Genomic DNA, 19,859 nt, shown 5'->3' with positions numbered 1-19,859 from the left:
AAAAAAAAAAAAAAAAAAAGACCATGTCACATATTTACTTTCTCAATGTGAATATAAAGCTAGTATTCTGTTGTATGAATGCTAACAGTTGCAGACACGGTGTAACTGATTTGTAAAACCTTTCCCTGCTATAGACGGCGACTGGAAAAAGGCCCGCATGCAGAGGCAGTCGCCGCTCCACATCCTGGAGCCGGTGGATTTGCAAATGGAGTTCAGCAGGGCCATGGTGGTCAAAGACTCACGCATGGCAAAGTAAGTGTAAAAATGAAAAAAAAAGACGACAAATTTATAACTGGTGAGGGTGTGTTTGAATCCAATTTAACCATGTCGTGGCTCAAATTGACCGGTTTGAATGATTAAAAACACTTTGTAAGTAAAAGTACACTCAGCTATCTCTTTCTCTAGCCCGTTTTAAGATGGTGGTCCTGTCACACGCGAATGAGCCACTGCTCATCCTGCGCACCCCTGGACTGTTGGGTCAATGCCGAGTTCGACTTTTGTTTCCATGACCGCTGAATGCTGAAGTATTAAAAAAAAAAAGTTGTTAGTAACAGTGTATGTAGCCAAGAACACTGAACTTTTTTTTGTGTGTGTTTTGACATACTCATGCTTGGCAGATCTTCACCCATCGTAGCTGCCAAGTCATGGCATAAAAAATCATTGTGTGGATGGTATTATGTAAATTATATTCACTGATGTGTCACAGTGCAGCCCCACTGTTAAAACAAAAATTCATAATGGGTCACTATGCCTTTTTAGAAATAGGCAACTTACAAAAGATTTACAGTAGTTGTTTCATTTCACACTTGATGCGTGGGCAGGCACTGAAGATAACTCTTTGTGTATAAGCTATTTAAACAAATCATATTTCCTCTTTAACTCCCCCCAGATATAAACTGTCTGGACAGCTTCCTCTGCTCTCCCTCCGAATCTCCGACGTCAAACTTCGAAGTGTTCTGGAGCTGGTGGACAGTATCCCACTGCCGCGGACGAATTCTGCTTCGGCCAACACTGGCGTGCCCCCACTTTCAAAGGTGCGCGAACCCGCTGGGCAACATGACCCGGGAAATAGCTTAAAAGCATCACACAAATTAACAAGCAGATGTGCAGCCGTGCGGTAATACGTAGCCTCAAGACTGAAAGTATACATTCAAGTCTGTTGAATTTATAAATGTCTAAAGCGTGTGGCAAGGGTAAAACATTTTTTTTCCGACATAATGTGGTGTCTACATTGCACCTCTTATGAGTGGGTATGGAATGTATCCCTGCGATTAACAAAACTTCACACTATCCAGTATTCTCTCTCAGTTGGTGAAAACAAGCTTGCAGTGTGCGGTTGTTAAAACTCACTTTCTAAAACTGGCACAATGTTATTTTTCAGTCAAGAGTGGGATGTTTCGGATATTCATGCTTAAATACAGGCACAATTGCATTGCTACACATTTGTCAGAGTGTTATATATTCGTAGAACTTGTACTGTCTCCTAAGCCCAAGCAGTTCACACCACAATTGTCAACGAGGAGACATCTGCAGTTGACCGACAAGCGCTCCTCTCTGATTTTCGAGTCATGTGAGACCATCAGCATTTCTTCACTCGGTGAGTCTGGTCATCTTGATCCCTCTTATTGTTTACATTCACACGCACTGTCATGGGATGCTAATGGGTTTTGGTCTCCTCAGGGTCCGAAGAAGACTTGTTCTACGACGCCCCCAGCTCTCCTATCACGGGGCAGCAGTTCTTCCCCGACAGTCCCATGCCGCTGCGCTACGCCGACCTAAACAGACGAAAGGGTGTCGCACAGGAGGAGCGTCAGAAGAACATGACTGACTTTGTCATGACGTTTGAAATCAGCGAGGTAATGTTGTTCCACCCATCAAGCGTGAACTTGCACAGCCAGGTAAATCTCTTTCGTTATTTTTAAACCTGCATGTTTGTTTCAAGTTCTGTGTCCAGTTGTGCCGCCTCATTGGCAGCTGTCAGGAGGTCACAGTGCTCCACTTGGAAGTGGAGGGCCTGGGCACTGAGCTGAAAATGCGCACCTTCGACATGACATCCAACACTTACCTCAAGGAGATCTGCCTCAGGTGTCCCGAATATACAGGTCAGTATTTTAGCCCACAAAATGGCTCAATCCTGCCTTATGTTTGGGTTAGGGCGAAAGAAGGGGTGCACCCTTGACTGGTTGCCAGCCAAGTACAGGGCACATCTGGACAAGCATTCATATTCAAATGCATACCCTTTTAGCCTTTTATATCACTGTCGGGTCAATGTATATTATGTCCATGTAAATACAAAGATATTTGCAACGTTAACTTCCATGTTTGCTTCTTGTGTAGATTCCCAAAACAAGGAAATTCAACTCATCACTACTTTGGATAACACAGAGGTCGATATGCTCACACTAGAGTATATTAAAGTAAGTAAATGGCTTGTAAGATTATTTTTCCAAGTGCCCCCTTTTTAAGTGTTTTTATAATATAACTATTGATGATCTATTTTTAGGCTGAGAAAGACGGGCCTGAGTTCAAGTCCCTCCACAATAACACAGAGCAGCTACTCAAGGTAAAGTTTGATACACACATACCGATTCTAAACATTTGAAGCATTTTTTTTTTTCCTTCAACATATTTTCGGTCACTTCGTGTTGACTAGGAGGAAAAAAAATCACTCTTCGCACTCTCCGCACCACAGCATAATTTCTCAGGATAATCTTTTATCGACAGCCGATAACCGGGCCTTTGCTCGTTTTGATATGCTATGTGCAAATTTGGCCTAATTGCCGGTGTGCATGTACACTGGACCACCGTTATTCATGGGAAATAGGAACCGGCCAATAACAAAATTCCCTGTGTAATTGATATCATCAGAAGAATTGTTGAAAAAGTGGGATATGGGGGAAAAACCTCCAATACCTGTTTTCCATTAACAATTTGAGCCCCCCCCCCCCCGGAAGAACAATCTAAAACAGTGACTAGGTGAATTCATGTTTGAAAAGCCGCGAGTGTGCAGGGCTTCACCGTTGTCCCAATAAAGGCAAGGTGGGACTTTGCACTCGACCACTTGACGTTCACTGATGACTATAAATATGTGCCGTCAGGTGACTTTCTCATCGCTGGACGTTAATCTCCACACGGAGGCGCTCCTCAACACCATGCACTACCTCAACGGTCTGATGCCACAGTACACCCAAAGGGAGGAGAGCGAGCAGGAGGAGCTTCACACCATCCGTGAGGAAGACGAGATGGACGAGCTGGACGAGGGCAAGACGGAGGGGGCGGTCATTGCCAAGAGAAAAAGTACCACTAACTTTGATTTTCTTTTGTGGGGGGATGACCAGGTTATTTCAAACCAAACTAAGCATACCAACAACAATCTTACTGCTCTCACAGCACCAAAGAATTCCAAGACCACAGCCATCATCAATTTGCACCTCCGAGCCGATCTGCGCTCTCTGAAGGTTTACATTCGAGGGCAGCAAGATATGATCTCGGAGATCAGAATCGAAGGTACCATTCAAGAATTGACGATCTAGTTGTACATTTTACATTAACAAACTCCTTCCCTCAATTTCCTAGGCCTGGTTTTTGAGGTTCTGATGAGGAAGCGAGAGATGAAGGTCTTGGCCAACCTGAAGAACTTCATCATGTTTGACTGTCACGAAACCGCCTTCTATAAGAAGGTACAAGTGCATTCTCATCTCACCTTCATGGCCGCCACATTAACTTTTCAACCCCTTGCCGGATATCTCTGCTCTTAGGCTGTGTCTATAGCAGACAGGGAGGTGTTTGCCTTCCAAATGATCCAACACACAGACGCGACCGAGGGAGACGCCTACTTTGACATGTCTCAGGTTGACACCACAGTTACGTTGACAGTGGGATGCATCCAGGTTATCTTCCTCAACAAGTTTTTGTCCTCCATACTGGTGAGAATCGCACGTATTCCTGCCATTATGACCTATTGTGTGGGTTCCATCAGTCAAGTATTAACAGCGCCCGCAGATAAATAAAAATGAACTTATTGGTCATCTTCTGCCCATCCCTGAGTGAGTCGTCGTGTCACCCTGGCCACCCCACTCAAAAAGTTCTGGCTTCACCTAATTTACTCTAGTGTGCGTTTTCACAAATTTCTATATTGTACTGTTTACATAAATACATTTTTTTCAGAGATTATAATGGAGTAATGGTACTTGCATGAATGACATCAGTTCACGATCTGAAGTGCTCCACCCCCGCAGGCGTTCATTAACAACTTCCAAGAGGCCAAGGAGGCTGTCGCCGAGGTGACCCAGCAGGCGGCCGAAAAGGCGGCATCCGGCGTGGTGAAAGAGCTGTCGGAGCGCAGCACTCGCATCTCTCTCAACGTTCACTTCAAAGCGCCCGTCATCTTCATCCCGCAGTCGTCCTCGTCCCCCAACGTCCTGGTGGCCGACTTGGGCTTCCTGTCGGTCAAGAATCACTTTGCCAAGCAGCCCTCGAAGAGTTACCGCAAGATCCCGCCTGTGGTGGACATTATGGAAGTCAAGCTCACGGACCTCAAGATGTACAGGTATGACTCCACGTATGCATTTTTTATCGCTTTTTGTGTGGGGGGGGGGGGCTCAACATGTGTCAAAGCTGAAGCATTTTTTTCCACATTTTTTACCCAGCGTAGTGTCAACGTTTGATCATCTTTTTGTCATGAAAAAGGGGTTTCAAGGGCCCAGTCATCATCATGAATTCATTTTCTATGCAGGACGACATTTGTTAATGGAGTGTTTCGGGGTGAAAGCAACCTTTTGCAGCCAATCAGTCTGGAAGTGGAGATCCAGAGGAATCTTTCGTCCAACTGGTACCACAGCATACCCAACATTGAGATCACAGCTCATCTTATGCCCTTGAGCGTAAGTTCTAAACTTAGTGACATTGTTGTATATATTTTTCTAGTAACAGAATAATGTTGTGTGCAAAACCTCGAGGGCTGTGAAAAACTTTCAGTTCATCATGTAGGCCACGAGGGCCGAATAGGTTTAGACACCAAAAGTATGACTGAGTATTTTGTATTGTTATTCTTTAAGATTCTAAGCTGCAGCTTCCCACCTGTTGCACAAATGTGTAAAATGTTTGTTTAATTATTTATCATGGACAAAAGAAAGCAGTGGGTCATAAAATTCTGAATAAATTTTTAAAAAGAAACCCTGATTTGAAAACGGATTAAAAGCTTCTCAAGTCAAAATTCTTGCAAATACACATTCTGAACTTCCCAATTTTGTGAATGGGGAAATGAGGGAGATCTGTTCATCAATCTAATTGTCATCATGAGAAATCAATGTGATGATCATACTGTAAATATTATCTGACAAAGGTTTATCTTGTTATACTGAAAGAGGATTTGATTTTGTTCTGCAGTACTGATCAAACTAGAGGTAAGGAATTATCCTAACAGTGTAGATATTTGAATGGGCCAACCTAGTCGTCTCATTTTACAGAAAAAGTTGGGCTCACCGTCGTTTTAATGCTCTGTGTCTTGTCGAACAGTTGATCCTCAGCCAGGATGACATGGTGGTTATCTTCAGGACTCTCAATGAAAACCTCTCAGAGAACTCGAACACTGTCACCGCCTCTGCGCCAGCTCACACTGAAGACTCGACAGCTGATAAGGGATCCCGCAGCTCGGGAAACGCAGAAAGAGCCAACAGTAAGTTTTCACGAGTTGGCCAGAAAGTTAGGGAAAAATCTCAACATTTTTGATCAATTTAGGCAACACAGTCGTGACAGCGGCTGTAGTGGAGACTCGGAAGAATGTCAAACTGAAGACAACCCTGAAAGCAGACTTCAAGATTGACTCCATGGCGCTGGTCCTATTTAAGCCCAATATGAATGAGGTAATAAATTACAAGTTCAAAAAACAAACACAGGTGTGGCGTGGTACATTATACAGCTACAACAGAAGGTAGACATGAACAATCTAATTTGATCCAAAACAGGAGATAATGAAGTATTTGGACAAAGACAAAGAGTGTATACACCTGCTATTTTTTTTTTCCAATATTGTAATGCACACCAAAGATTAGCAACCTCAAATTTTGTGGTAATGCATACAATGACAATAAAGGTAATGTACAAAAACTTAAGTGCTAAAAATATATATGAAAATTACTGCCTTTACACACATTCGAGAATAATGCTAAAAAGCTTAATTGGGTAAATTAATTGGTGGGGCTTGGTTTGCTCACACTGCGTTTTTATTTTCCAGCTTCTCCTTTTGGAGCCGCATGATAATGAGCTGAAACTGGGCGAGTTCACCTTGGGCACCATTTCCACCTCCTTTACCATGTACTCGGACAGCTCCATGAAGGCCGCCGTCCGTCTGGCTACCTGCCTCCTCGATGACAAGAGGCCGAATAGCAAGACAGTCAGCCCAAGGTACGAGGGTTGGGAAGTGAGCCCGGTTACCGGTTACAAATACACGGTTCCCGTACTAAATTCATTCACGGCCGTGGACGTTTACCGCCAGTTGTGTGTTTTTCAACGTGTCGGTGTGGCGGAGGGTGTCACCGGTGCATTGTCCCATTTCAGGATGATGGCCATGCGTCCCGGAACGGAAAAAAACATGATGGTGGAGGTCAACTACCGGCGGAGCCACGAAGGCACCAACCTAGACACGGTGGTACAGGATGTGTACCTGTGCGCCAGCATGGAGTTCCTCCTTACTGTTGCAGACGTTTTCCTGAAAGCCACCAAGCAAGGCTTTGCTGAAACACCGCAAGCCAAGAAAAACCCAGTTCCGCTAGATAAAAACAACATCCCTGCCCAGCCAGGGGAATCAAGTGAGTGAGTGGATTGGAGACAAAGCCTAGACTGATGGACGCCCTCCCCCTCAAGTATTTATAATAATATTTAAGATAATATTTTAAACCCTTAATACTCATCATACTTTGATTCTAGAACTGTTTAATATTTCAAAGATGAGGTACACTTGTGTGCCATGGCACCCTGAGTGGGAATCTGCTCTGTGGCACCTGAAGTAAAAACATGTCATGCTCTTGAATTATCTTATATATATTTGCGTCACAGTTCCGTCTCCAGCCGTCGCGCCAAAGTCCGAGATGAACGTCGTCGTGCGAAACCCAGAGATCGTGTTCGTGGCCGACCTGACGCGTGCCGACGCGCTGGCCCTGGTGATGACCACGCAGTGCGAGTTAGTCATGAAAAGCGACGCAGAGAGTTCAAGGATGACGGCCGTAATCCAAGACCTCAAGGTTTGACGCTGTTTGCGTCATCGCCTTGCGAGAGTGTTTTTGAGAGCATTTCTTTGTCTATTTTAGGTGGTGGCGTGTCCTTTCCTCAGGGAGAAGAGACTACACAACGTGACCACAGTTCTGCAGCCGTGCCAGGTGTTCTTTCAAAGTTCTCAGTCCCCAACATCCCCGCAGGCAATGGAGATCACTATCAATTCTCTCTCGCTCAAGGTGATGACTGCTTACTAGGGCTGTACACGTATTCGGATGTGTTGTTACTGTCATTCATTCTCAGATGTTCAACTTTATGGGATTTTGTACTGTCTACCGCTTTATCCAGGTTTCGCCCATTATCATCAAGACGGTCATCACAATCCAGTCGGCCTTTAACCGCACCACGGAGACCACAGAGGAGATTGAAAGTCCTGTCCCTGTGGACATGTGGGAGAAACGGGACTGGAAGGATCTCAAACTGTGGTTCTTGGAGGAGCAGGGAGAAGCAAGCATGAAAGCAGCAGCCCCACTCATCCCACAGGGGGAGTCACTTAAGGTACAAGCCTCGATTATAGTTAGACTAAAAGAAGGGTTACCCTTATTTAACAGATTGTCCATCCTTCATCTCCAGATGGACATCAAGTCAATCTGTGTGACGTTGGAGGCTGGAGTGGGCCACCGCACCGTGCCCATGCTTCTGGCAAAATCCTCCTACCAAGGAGATGTCAACAACTGGTCCACGCTCATTAACTTGAAGAGTGAACTGAATTTAGAGGTAAGACAAGTATAGTAGTTTATGACAGATGCAGGCTTATCGTGTTTTGGCCATGTGTCCCTTGGGAGGAAACCAGTGTACCCGGAGAAAACCCACGCAGGCATGCTCAGAACATGCAAACTCCACACAGGAAGTCCGGAGCCGCGTCGAACCCTGCACCACTGCACTGTGAGGCTGACGTGCTAACCAGTAGACCGCCTGCCGTGTGAAATATTTAAAAAATGAATTTAAAAAAATAAACTAATGTAAATTGTAATCATGAGATAGTTGCCCTTTTATGAGGATAATTGAAATTATCCCAAAAATTATTCGTATGACATCATTTTACTTGTAATATTGCGAGAATTTTTTTTTTTTACATTGATTTAGTCGGATAAATAAATAAGCGAACATAAAGAACAATTTTAGCAACATGTGTGTACGGTGTTGTAATGGTTCATATGCCTCACAGAGTGGTACTCGGTTTCAATGTCAGCTCAGGCAATCCTGTGTAGGATTTCTTCCCACATTGCAAAAGGTGGCGTCAGTGAGTGTAAATGCTGCCACCCCAGTGTACTCTGCCCCTCAGCCAAAGCCAGCCAGCCGAGATAGCCTTGAGATAACCTGCCATCTCCATGAAGACAAGCGCGATAGAAAACGGACGGATGGATTGTGCGATTTCACCTGTTCAATGTAACGTTTAGGTCCATTACTACAACGAGGTGGTGGGTGTGTGGGAGCCGCTGCTGGAGCCGTTAGAGGATGAGATGAGAGATGGATTCCGACCCTGGAAATTGGAATTCAAGGTCGTCATACACTTGCATGTTCTAAAAATCATTATTTAAAAACATGGATGTGGATTTTGTATTTTTTTTTTCTTATCCATTTGTTTATACACATTCATTACAAGCTATCATAAAAGCAGTACACGTAATGTTAACAAACAACAAAATCCTATGCTTGCAGACACTGTCACTTACTAATCACCAATAACTATTTGAGGCACAAGAATTCCACAAATAATTTTAGTAAGTCCCGGTAGTATTCTAATTCCAAACATGATTACCTGGCAAATGATTACTTTTACCAGAAAACATTGATTGAAATAAGTTTTGCTTTAAATCAAGCAACCCTGACTGACTGTTTCTCACTTGTACAAGCAGATGAAAACAAAGCCATTGAAGAACATCGAGTGGGCAGATGAGGTGGATTACAATGTCCCTGATTACAAGACTGTCATTTTGATCAGCAGCAAGGACCAGCTCAATGTCACCCTCTCCAAATGTGGACTTGCTATGCTGAGTAACCTGGGCAAGGTGAGAACAGAGAAATATCTGACAATCTGTTCTGGGATATTCAAACCACACTGCATCCCCACAGGCTTTTGCCGACGCTGCCAAAGAGACGGCCGGGTGCTTCCAGAAGGACGAGGCTCCGTTTGTGGTGAAGAACCGCCTGGGCCTGCCCGTGTTTGTCCAGTACAGCGACATGTTTTCCCCGGTCGCCACGCACAGCAACGACCATATTGTCGAGCTTCAGGACGGCCAAACGCTCGGGATGGACTATTCCGTCACCACCGAGTCGGACCAGTTCTCAGCAATGATCTCGCTCAGTGAAAAGGACTTCTACATACAACCGAGTACGTACAACTATCTCAGATGTATTCACTCATGTATGTGACATTTAAAGACCTGAAATCATGGCTAAAACAAGGCCCAGTAATGCACCCGGGCACGAGTCGCCCGAAATTCATGCCTCATATTAAAGGGTGCTTGAGGAAGTAAATACTCAGTGAGATAGATAAAATACTTTGCTCACCCATGTTGTAAATGCTCTCACAGCTCCAGCGGGTCACACATCAGCCAGCATGATCCCCTTGATTAAAGTTGGACGGAGAATGTATAGTGTCATGCACGAGGTGTCGGGAGTCACGCGCTTCCTGGTCTGTCAGGTGTATTCCATGGAAGGTAGCAAGTACATCAAGATCCGCTCGCCTTTCCAGGTACGACGACGCACACGTGTGTCTGTTGCACGTCACAAAATATTTGTTTGTTTATTTATTTTTTTCTTTCTCGTTTCTTCAGATCATCAACCATTTCTCCATCCCCTTTAAAGTGTTTGAGGGGTCAACATATTTGGGTACCTCATTACCCACAGAGGAGTACTGTGTCCCTCTGGACTCGTACAGGTAACTGTACACCTTTACGTATTAATACAAAGCATTTTAGTCATTTTGGTCATCACAAGTCTGGCCTGTGTTGACTACAAGGGGCGGAGCAAAGGGGTGGCTTCATGTTGAAGACAGCAGCAGCACTTGATCACCAAATTGCTGAATCACACTTGTCAGCTAATGTGGTGAACTTGTGTATGCGTTCATTTGGCGGAGAAATGGTCAAACACAAGTGGAGAGCAGTGCATTTCAGCAGGGACACACCAAATATGGAAGCTGCCCCCAAAATATTGAGTAGAAGGAAAAAAAAGTCAGAAACTGTAATTAATGACCTGACACTTTCGGTGACCAAAATGAATTATAGCCAACCACGCCGTCAGTCGTGGCATGAGTCACACCACCGTCTCTCCTTTCTTCTCAGGTCTGAGCTGAGCCTCCAGCCGGTCACAGGTGAAGACGGTGACCAGTTTGAGTGCTCGGAGGGCTTCAGCTACGACGATATCAACCCCCAGGAGCCCAAGATTCACATTCAACAGGAGTGCCTCCGCAGCGGCAATCCGGGCGACGTGCTGACGGTCAACATTGTGCCTGTGAAGGACGCAGTGACGTTTAAAGACACAGGCGGCATTGGGGGCAACTTTGACGTGCCATATGTTCTCCATCTGTGGCCTTGTGTCCTCCTACGAAATCTGCTGCCTTACCCGATCACCTATAAACTCAATGTACGGCTTTACTGGCTGTCTGCATACGTCCAAAAAGGCATTACACTAAACTGCGGTCTTCTACTCAACAGGACAGCAGCGAGTGTGAAACAGAGTCCACATTGAACCCGGGCCACTCCGCCCAACTTCACACTGCCGTCATCAACCAATCCAGCCTGGACCTTCGCCTGATTGACTACCTCGCTCAAGACTGGTCTGCTCAGTACAGGTCTGACTTCCCGTATACATATACTCCAGTTGTTGTTTTTGCTTTTTTTTTCCTTCCTTGCCAAAATGTGTAATGCGCTCCCATGTGGGCTATCTGAGCCACAGTGGCGACGTACTTTCAGCTGGACATATGGTGAAAAATTAAACAATTTAATCAAACTCAAAATATACTTCTTTTTCTTTTATCTTTTTTTCCCAGTGGAATCTTTTTCAGTTTAATTACATTTTTTTGTAATTAAAAATGTATATCTAGCTATCTGGCGCTCTCGTTTCACTTGTAATAAAGCATTCTGTTGTCAACAGCCTGTGCAGTGAGCAGGAGGAAATTGCCTTCATCGTGTTTGAGTCCCTCCGCACGGAGGAGGAAGACTACGGCGAAGGGATGGAGAGGCTGCGGGCTGAGCTGGACATCGCCGTGCACGTCAAGCACGACCAGGGCCAGATGGTGGTGGCTATCCACTCACCATACTGGATGGTGAACAAGACGGGCAGACTGCTGCAGTACAAGGCGGACGACATCCACCGCAAGCACCCGCTGGATTATGAAATGCCGCTGCTTTTCTCCTTCAAACCTCGCTACTTCCTGAAGAACAACAAGGCAAAGCTTGGAAATTGTTGAGAAATGTAAGCATTTAAAAGGTTAAAGGATGTTTCTCGCCTCCCTCAGGTGCGTCTCATGATCTCTGAAAGCGAACTCTCTGATGATTTTTCCTTGGATACCGTTGGGAGCTACGGAGATGTGAAATGTAAAGGCCAGTATAAAGATTATCTGGTGAGTGTCTGGTGATTTTTTTTTTTGTCTTAATACTCATTAATTCGATTATTATTGGATTAAAGAATGGGGGCGGGGGGCACATGAATCATACATCCTTTGCCCACCCCTGATCTAAAATGTCCATAGGTGTAAATGTGAGTGTGACTAGTTTTTGCGCTGTACATGACCTGCGATTGACTGGCAACTAGTCCAGGGTGTATGCCCCCTCTCACTCAAAAGCCAGCTCATGTGTCACCATAATGAGGACAAGCAATCATAGAAAATGGATAAATGAACAAAACGCCACCGCTCCATCCCTCTCCCTCCTCCACTAGGTCGGCGTGAAGATCGACACCAGCAGCTTCAGTCTCACCCGCATCGTCACCTTCATGCCATTTTACGTGCTAGTAAACAGGACTAAGCAGACTGTCCTCATATGTGAGGAGGGCCAGGAGAACTGGACCGTAGTCCCGCCTGAACAGGTGAGAGCCTGCATTCTTCGGGCCGTATTTATGTATGATCTTTCACAATTTAAAACTGTTCCCAATACTTCAAACCTTTAACTAATTCAAATAAAGATGTGTTGTGGCACCCTAGACAGATGACATGAATATAGAAATAATCACTGTTATGTGAGCATAGGTATATAGACATATAATTTATATTTCTGCAATTTTTTTTTTTTTTTTTTTTTTAATGTGGTCATATTCTTTATCTTCTAGTCCGCCATTCCGTTCTGGCCTGAAAATGATGCCAAGCTTCTGAAAGTCAAAACAGAAAGCTGTCTGTCTCCGCCTCGCACCATCAACTTCACACGTCCAGAGAACTGCTTATTGCTGCACTTGGATAACACTGTAAGGACAATAAAATGGGTGACTGGTTGACTGTTAATCAAAGGAAACATTTTCTGTAGTCCACAGGATTATTATTAATTTTTTTTTTGTCACAGGTGGGCGGTATCATTGTTGATGTCAATGTATCGGACCACTCGGCCACCATCCGATTTTCCGACTACCACGATGGCGCAGCGCCCTTCCTTATCATCAACCACACTAAAGACCAGACCTTGCAGTTCTTTCAGAGGTCAGCCACAAATGTTCTTTTCATTATTATTCTCTTGACAAACTTATCTCCTTTTATGTGGTGACAAAATGCCCAAAGGTCACACGGATCTCCTGGTGAATATATATGGCCTGAAAAGTTAAAAAACACTGAATATGGTTCAAGTATGTGACAATGCTTCAGAAGTGCAACGCTGAATAAGTCATAAGGCTGTGCTACTACCTCCATCATAAAAGTGCAAGACATTAGAGTGTATACAGGAAGCCTTGCAATAGTCAAAGTGGAAGGGATTCAGATGTGTTTTGCGAGGAAGTTCCCTTTTGTGCATGTTTTTCAAATATATACATATTTTACACACGTTCTGTATGTATTTATGTTGTGGGTCATGCAGCGTACAGACAGAGTCCCCATGGGTGCCCAGTGAACTGCTGGATCTCTCTTTCTCAATGGAGGAGGCCAGGTAGAAAGGAGGAACGAGTGTGATGTCATCTAATCCGTTCCTTTATGTCAAATCATCATCCGTGTCAAACCATGAAAATCTTGCAGCGGAATTGCTCCTCATGCATTTTCCAGTGGTTCTCTTGTGTCAATTCTGCTAATACCTCTTCCCCATGATTGAATGTTTGAGACAGCTTCTTTGGACTGGAGGGTTGCCGTGGTAATACATTCTTGGTGGCTGGGTGCTGTCATATCGTCGCGCTTTGTGTCTGCATGATGTGCTTGCTGTCGTTTGCAATTAACCAAGGGAGTGTTTTGTTTTTTTTGTTTTGTTTTGTTTTTCCAGTGTTTGATGGCTTTTGTTTGTTGTGTTCAGCTCCCAGAAGGCAGCAGAAGTGGAGGAGGTACAGGCCGGGAAAGCCGTGCATTACACTTGGGCCAAGCCCACGGGCTCCCGGGAGCTCTGCTGGAGGTGTGGCAAATATAGCGGGAAGCTGAAGAGCGAAGAGGTGTGCGTAAAAAACACGTCAAGCTTTTTGAGAAAAAAAAAACAAAAACTGTAGAGCAATAAGACACTTGATTGGGTACATGTGCGCAGTGAGCGCTGTCGGCGACTCATGCACAACTGTCAGTTGCTTAACTACAATTGGCTACATCTCGTTTTGACCTGCAGCCCTCCTCATCTTGCATCCACAGGATCTGCTTGAGGACCTGGGGAAGGACGGCAAACTTTTTGTTATCTCCTTTTATGAAGGTAACGTCAAAACTGCACTCATCCAAGCCCGCCTGATCACCAAAGCCCATCCTAATTGTGTGGATGTGGTCTCCAAGGTCTCCAGCGCGTGGTGCTGTTCACAGAGGAGCTGCGCATCTACAAGCTGCTGTGCGAGAGCGAGAAGGCACAGTTAGCCGAACAGGAAATCATACTGTCGCTCTACAACGTGGGCGTTTCACTGGTCAACAACAGCAGCTGCCAAGAGGTCTCCTACATCGGGATCACCAGGTACGTCACCCGGTCCCATGTCGCGTCATTTTATTTTGGTGCCAATTGCTGTCCTGTTGCAGTTCCGACGTGGTGTGGGAAATGAAGCCCAAGAAGAAGAACCGGTGGAAACCTATGAGCAACGAAGTGGCTGACATGCTAGAGAAAAGCTTCAAAGAGTACATTGAATCCGGACCCATTGACAAAGCCATCGTCGACCTGGACAACAGCTTCCAGGTCAGACACATATCCTGAACTATACAGGATATCTACATCTACAGTATAAGTACATCTCGAGCTGTACAACCATATCTGCTATTTTTTTTTCAATAATTAATATTAACCTGTAAGGGAAATTCAGTTCACGGTGCTCTCTATTTTTATAACAGTTTTACTTTACTATTTTTCATTAATTATCATTGAAATGTGTTTCACTCCTTATATTGCATGTTGTTGTTCTCTGGCAGGTTTGCCTGTCTCCCAACGGGACGGACATGCGATTGCTGCAGCCGTGCGACGCCCCTCTCAGAAGGCACTTCCTGCCGGGCGTCAAGGTGGAGTACAGCGTCTCGCCGCGCCAGAGCTCCTACCGGGTCCAAATCCACCACATCCAGGTTAGACTCGAGTCATTGGGAAGCCAATTTGCTCCCAAAAAAACAAGGGGTCTTCACTGTATTCTGGACGTATGTCGCACAGATCCAGAATCAGCTCCCAGGAGCCATCTTTCCCTATGTTTTTTACCCGGTAAAGCTTCCAAAGTCTGTCACCATGGACGCAGGTCTGTTGAGCTGACCGATGTTTTGTTTGTTGTTTTTGTCTGTTTTGACCTATTTCGTCATTTTGTACAGAACCCAAGCCTCTGACCGACCTCAGCATCGTCACGAGGGCAGCAGGCCACTCTGACATCTCCCGCATCAAGTAAGGATGCTCTTTTAATTGCCATTTTTGGGTTTCACTATACTTTACAGTCTCCCTCCACATTGTTCGTCATTTTTCGCGGCTTAAATTGTAAATATGTAATTTTACTTTGAAGATTTTTTTTTAATGCTACAGAATGGCAGCATTGAGCAAAGATTAGTTTTTTTTTTGTTTTTTGTTTTTTTTAACAAGGTTACTCAAATCACCAATCGGATGGTCAGGAGAATGATCGATTCTTAAAATATTTCATAGCCCCGTCATTTTTTCCTCAGGTACTTCAAGGTATTGATCCAGGAAATGGATCTGAAGCTGGATCTGGGCTTCCTCTATGCAATCCTCGACCTGTTTACCCCAGAGGATGCCAGCGTCATAAGCGTCCAACAGGAGGTGCGGTCCTCCCGTCGTATAGTTTGACCGACAGCTTGAGTGCTCGTGTCCATTCACGTTCTGCGCTTCTGCTTGCTTTAGGTGGAACTGTTTGAGAAAGACGTGGAGTACATTAAGACTGAGCTGAATCACGTTTCCTCCGCTGATACCACGCCCATCAGCCTATACGAGTACTTCCACATTTCCCCCATCAAGGTACAATGCCAATTTACGATGTTATCTAAAAACAGATGCCAAAGGGGCGAGTCTTGTTTTTGTGTTTTTCCAGCTGCACGTTTATGCAAAAAATTATTACAAATAAATAGTACATTCATTTGTGGAAAATAAATAGAAAACAATAGATGAATAATTACATTTATGGGTCCAAAACATGGTTAAATATATAGAATGAAATTAATTATGGGAAAATATTTTCCAGAATTCATTTGAAGGACAAAATATGTTTTAAATACACAAAATTAATTTTTGAGAATAATTTAAACTATATTACTGAGAATAGTTTAAACTATATTCCTTATTCAATTTATATGGAAATCATTTTAAAATATAAATTCATGAGAAAAAATGTTTTGAAATAGTTTACGGTCAAAATTATTTAAAAAAAATATTTAAAACTATGTTAGTAAATATATTAATGGGAAAAATGACTTTAGTGTTCTGACAGTCATATATAAGGAAAAATGTGTTACCTGTTAAAAAAAGGCCTCTCTAATTAACATCTTACCTCTAAGTAATGCCTGGTACTCCCTGCAGGTCAGTAAATTATCAGTAGTATATGTTTAAAATTATTTTTTTTTACTATTTAAACATTTTTTTTTTTTTTTGCGTTTGTGTTTTGTTAGCTCCATTTGAGTTTATCTCTGAGTACGGGCGGTGAGGACGGCCTGAAGGGAAAGAGGGAGAGGGAGCTCATACCTGTCCAGTCGCTCAACCTCCTGCTCAAGAGCATTGGCGCCACGCTCACCGACGTGCAGGACGTCGTCTTCAAGTATGTGCCACTAATACGGAACAAACGAGTCACATCATCAAAGGGAAAGGGCTCACAATTGAATCTTGTTTGTGTCAGGCTTGCTTTCTTTGAGTTGACGTTCCAGTTCTGTACCACCCAGCAGCTCCAGTGGGAAGTCATCAGGCATTATTCCAAACAGGTAACCATGGTGATCTAGCACAGTGGTTCTCAAAATTTTTGCACAGGGGATCATGAGAAATGACGTGGCGCACCACAGAAGGCCTAACTATTCATCAAAAACAAGTTTTATTCTGAAAAGTTATATTTAATGTTTTTGTAAGTCATTCTTAACATTATGCACACTTTTAACGTCAACACTGTGCTCAAACAATCATTCAAAATGTATTGCACTAAAGTTGAATAAAAGATTTACCTGAATCAAAGTTTAAAAAGCAACAGTTCTTAAATGCAAATGTGACTCCTGGAATGAATTAAACGTGTAAGACAAGCTACCACTTTATATTTTAGGCAATCAAGCAAATGTATGTCCTGGTGCTGGGCCTAGATGTACTGGGAAATCCCTTCGGCCTGATCAGAGGGTTGTCCGAGGGAGTCGAGGCCTTCTTCTATGAGCCCTATCAGGTAAGGCGAAAAGTTCAAGTGCACATTTTAGTAATTTAATGGCTTCATTCGTGTGGCAAAGCTCTCTTTGTTACCATCGGGATAATTAAAAAAGAAAAAGAAAACCACAAAGGTCAAATGAATGCGCCAAACTATACTGAAGTGGTCGTGTTTGCATTTTGGTGTCCCACAGGGCGCGATCCAGGGCCCAGAGGAGTTTGTGGAAGGGATGGCGCTTGGAGTGAAGGCTCTGGTAGGAGGAGCTGTAGGTAAGCAAATCCGATTAGCGTAGTTGTGTTAACCATGGTTTTATTTCCGTTTTAAGGTCAGGTTCCAGTGTATTTATGTCAGTTTTCAATCTACTTGCTCAACTCAGTTTTCCTTGTATTCATGTCTTAAGTCAGTTTTCAGTTTTGTGTTACAAATGATGCCAAGAAGTATGCAATTTGAACGATGAAATTGGTACACACCACAGGGGGCATAGCGGGTGCGGCCTCCAGGATCACTGGTGCCATGGCCAAGGGCGTTGCTGCCATCACGATGGATGAGGAGTACCAGCAGAAGAGGCGAGAGGCCATGAACAAGCAGCCCAGCAGCCTCAGAGAGGGTCTCACCAGGGGTGGGAAAGGATTGGTCTCGGTACGCATTTCTCCTCTATGACACATTTACTGTTGAGAAGCAGTGGCTAATTTGGGATGTTTTCTTGGGCAGGGATTTGTTAGCGGAATCACAGGCATTGTCACCAAACCCATTAAAGGTAGGCGACACTATATTGACCACCCTATCCCCCCATTTAACAATTGTGTTGTTTTTTTGTTTTTTATACATGGCGTGTTACAGTTTACCGTGATACGTTCCAAACCCAACCACAATAGGTGAAAATCTGGGATGCCATGAGACCAGATTAAAAAAAAATAAACGTGCGGAATGTATTCCCATTGTTAATGGGTGTTCACTTTATTTAAATGTTTTAATTGTGTGGTGATGTCATCACGCAGGAGCACAAAAGGAAGGAGCAGCAGGCTTCTTCAAAGGAGTCGGGAAAGGTCTGGTGGGTGCCGTTGCCAGGCCCACCGGAGGCATCATCGACATGGCCAGTAGCACCTTTCAAGGCATCAAGAGGTTGCTTCTCTTTTTCACCATTTATTTCTATATATTTTTGAAGACATTTTAGCGGTTCATTGGACAAACAATCAAATACTAAATGAAAGCACACGCAAGGAGCTGCCGTAGGCCACAAATCGAGTCACGCGTTTCGTCCAAGGTGTGGATTTCCATGTGGGATTTTTGCATCTGTTTTAGGGCGGCAGAGACGTCGCAAGACATCGAATCCCTGCGCCCCCCTCGCTTCATCCACGAAGATGGCGTCATACGGCCATACAGGCAAAGAGAGGGCATCGGAAGTCAGATGCTTCAGGTAGGACCTCCAACGGAGTGACCTCATCGAGTCATAGTCCCCTAGAATAATGCATTTTGAATTGTGCTACAGTCCAAATAACTTCCACTTACAGTGGAAGTTGACATTTGGGCAGTGACCTGTCAAAAGACTCCCAAAAACGCTCAGGTCACAAATATTTTGCATCAGATGCTTGCTCTTTTTGCGTATCGTGTGAATCAGGCCAGCCAGTGACTCACTGTAACCTCCAGAGGCGGACAGCGGTACTACAAGTCAGGCGGTGCCCTTGCGGGGTTGCCTTCCATGAATTTGAGAAAGCAGCCAAAGTTCCCGAGCCGTTTGTTATGACGTGATGGAATATGAATGCGTGCACGTTCACGCAACGTATTTAGAAGGCATTGAAAGTGAAATCACAAGACAGAATCTCTGCAAGGAATGGGCCACATTTTTTCACTTTGGACTTTGAGGTCAGAATGATGCACAGCGGTGCTTTAATTATGATGATTGTTGTTCTTGTGACGCTGAGTTTTGAGAAGTTGGATCGATGGTTAGCGAGTGACTCGGAAGGGCCATCGACAGCCTGGTGGGTTTGTGTAGTCGTGTGTCTGATGTTGTGACCTTCTCTCTTGTCATGTCCACAGAGTAGCTTGAGCCTCAGTGACTTCACTGACAGTGAGGATGAGGATGAGGATCAGGAGGAGGATTATGAGGATGAGGAAGACAGCTAGCGCTCCGAGCTCAAAATAAATAAATACAGAAATAAGCAAATGATTTATTTCTCTTTCTTGGAAGGTAGTAAGACGTTGAGTGCTCACTGAAAGCATTTGCATTAAAGCACTTCGTGAGGCTTCTCTAAACCAAGTGGTCTAATATATGAGTTCAGCACTGTGTGATTATTATTATTTTTTTAATTCTGCCTGAATTCTTGACAGATGCAGGTACTTTTTTTTTTGTATTTGTAATCAGTTACATTTTTGTTAGACGTGTGGTTTTTTTGGGGGGGGGGGGTTCTCATTCCCTTTTTCACCAATGGTCATCTTTTCACAATCTTCGTCTTGGTGTTTTTGCCATTGTTATTTTTTTTTCTCCCCATTATTGTTTTCTGTCCTCCATCTTGTCTCAGATCCCCAACATTTCCCCAATAAAGTTTTGGACATTTTCAAACTCCACCTGCCATTTGTTGTCTTTGTTTTTCAACCCTACCGACACACCCGCAATGTCAACACTCCACGTCAAGTCATTTCAGAAATGTTAATTGTCACTTCCTGTCCCGTGTGCGTGTTGT

The 19,859-nt window shown here is 44.1% G+C and overlaps 1 protein-coding gene across 3 annotated transcripts in view; it reads left to right on the top strand.

The window, feature by feature from the left end:
- vps13a (vacuolar protein sorting 13 homolog A) overlaps window positions 1–19,859 on the top strand; it is a 30,283-nt gene that overhangs the window by 8,836 nt on the left and 1,588 nt on the right. Inside the window, exons 22-73 of one of the 3 annotated variants that reach the window (XM_019878064.1) lie at window positions 135–252; window positions 890–1,034; window positions 1,489–1,597; window positions 1,681–1,856; window positions 1,943–2,102; window positions 2,338–2,417; window positions 2,504–2,563; window positions 3,099–3,297; window positions 3,391–3,507; window positions 3,577–3,680; window positions 3,759–3,926; window positions 4,239–4,549; window positions 4,736–4,883; window positions 5,518–5,677; window positions 5,740–5,864; window positions 6,236–6,405; window positions 6,559–6,809; window positions 7,057–7,241; window positions 7,308–7,451; window positions 7,561–7,770; window positions 7,846–7,989; window positions 8,673–8,774; window positions 9,132–9,284; window positions 9,349–9,607; window positions 9,810–9,970; window positions 10,053–10,156; window positions 10,560–10,860; window positions 10,932–11,068; window positions 11,371–11,665; window positions 11,735–11,839; window positions 12,157–12,303; window positions 12,544–12,675; window positions 12,771–12,904; window positions 13,275–13,343; window positions 13,698–13,830; window positions 14,018–14,075; window positions 14,153–14,324; window positions 14,387–14,540; window positions 14,771–14,917; window positions 15,000–15,081; window positions 15,152–15,221; window positions 15,494–15,608; window positions 15,690–15,803; window positions 16,451–16,596; window positions 16,675–16,756; window positions 17,086–17,199; window positions 17,372–17,447; window positions 17,654–17,817; window positions 17,890–17,935; window positions 18,177–18,300; window positions 18,481–18,595; window positions 19,216–19,743. In XM_019878064.1, coding sequence (XP_019733623.1) covers window positions 135–252; window positions 890–1,034; window positions 1,489–1,597; window positions 1,681–1,856; window positions 1,943–2,102; window positions 2,338–2,417; window positions 2,504–2,563; window positions 3,099–3,297; window positions 3,391–3,507; window positions 3,577–3,680; window positions 3,759–3,926; window positions 4,239–4,549; window positions 4,736–4,883; window positions 5,518–5,677; window positions 5,740–5,864; window positions 6,236–6,405; window positions 6,559–6,809; window positions 7,057–7,241; window positions 7,308–7,451; window positions 7,561–7,770; window positions 7,846–7,989; window positions 8,673–8,774; window positions 9,132–9,284; window positions 9,349–9,607; window positions 9,810–9,970; window positions 10,053–10,156; window positions 10,560–10,860; window positions 10,932–11,068; window positions 11,371–11,665; window positions 11,735–11,839; window positions 12,157–12,303; window positions 12,544–12,675; window positions 12,771–12,904; window positions 13,275–13,343; window positions 13,698–13,830; window positions 14,018–14,075; window positions 14,153–14,324; window positions 14,387–14,540; window positions 14,771–14,917; window positions 15,000–15,081; window positions 15,152–15,221; window positions 15,494–15,608; window positions 15,690–15,803; window positions 16,451–16,596; window positions 16,675–16,756; window positions 17,086–17,199; window positions 17,372–17,447; window positions 17,654–17,817; window positions 17,890–17,935; window positions 18,177–18,300; window positions 18,481–18,595; window positions 19,216–19,302 — 7,382 coding nt within the window. In that variant the 3' untranslated portion in view covers window positions 19,303–19,743. Of the gene's footprint in view, window positions 1–134; window positions 253–889; window positions 1,035–1,488; window positions 1,598–1,680; window positions 1,857–1,942; window positions 2,103–2,337; window positions 2,418–2,503; window positions 2,564–3,098; window positions 3,298–3,390; window positions 3,508–3,576; window positions 3,681–3,758; window positions 3,927–4,238; window positions 4,550–4,735; window positions 4,884–5,517; window positions 5,678–5,739; window positions 5,865–6,235; window positions 6,406–6,558; window positions 6,810–7,056; window positions 7,242–7,307; window positions 7,452–7,560; window positions 7,771–7,845; window positions 7,990–8,672; window positions 8,775–9,131; window positions 9,285–9,348; window positions 9,608–9,809; window positions 9,971–10,052; window positions 10,157–10,559; window positions 10,861–10,931; window positions 11,069–11,370; window positions 11,666–11,734; window positions 11,840–12,156; window positions 12,304–12,543; window positions 12,676–12,770; window positions 12,905–13,274; window positions 13,344–13,697; window positions 13,831–14,017; window positions 14,076–14,152; window positions 14,325–14,386; window positions 14,541–14,770; window positions 14,918–14,999; window positions 15,082–15,151; window positions 15,222–15,493; window positions 15,609–15,689; window positions 15,804–16,450; window positions 16,597–16,674; window positions 16,757–17,085; window positions 17,200–17,371; window positions 17,448–17,653; window positions 17,818–17,889; window positions 17,936–18,176; window positions 18,301–18,480; window positions 18,596–19,215; window positions 19,744–19,859 lie in introns of those variants that run through there. The other 2 variants (XM_019878061.1, XM_019878062.1) reach the window with 2 other exon arrangements.

Source organism: Hippocampus comes, unplaced genomic scaffold (assembly GCF_001891065.2).
Source record: "Hippocampus comes isolate QL1 unplaced genomic scaffold, H_comes_QL1_v1.1 scaffold13, whole genome shotgun sequence".
Taxonomy (NCBI): domain Eukaryota; kingdom Metazoa; phylum Chordata; class Actinopteri; order Syngnathiformes; family Syngnathidae; genus Hippocampus; species Hippocampus comes.
Note: the sequence above shows the minus strand (reverse complement) of the source record. Positions and strands in the feature narration are given on the sequence as shown.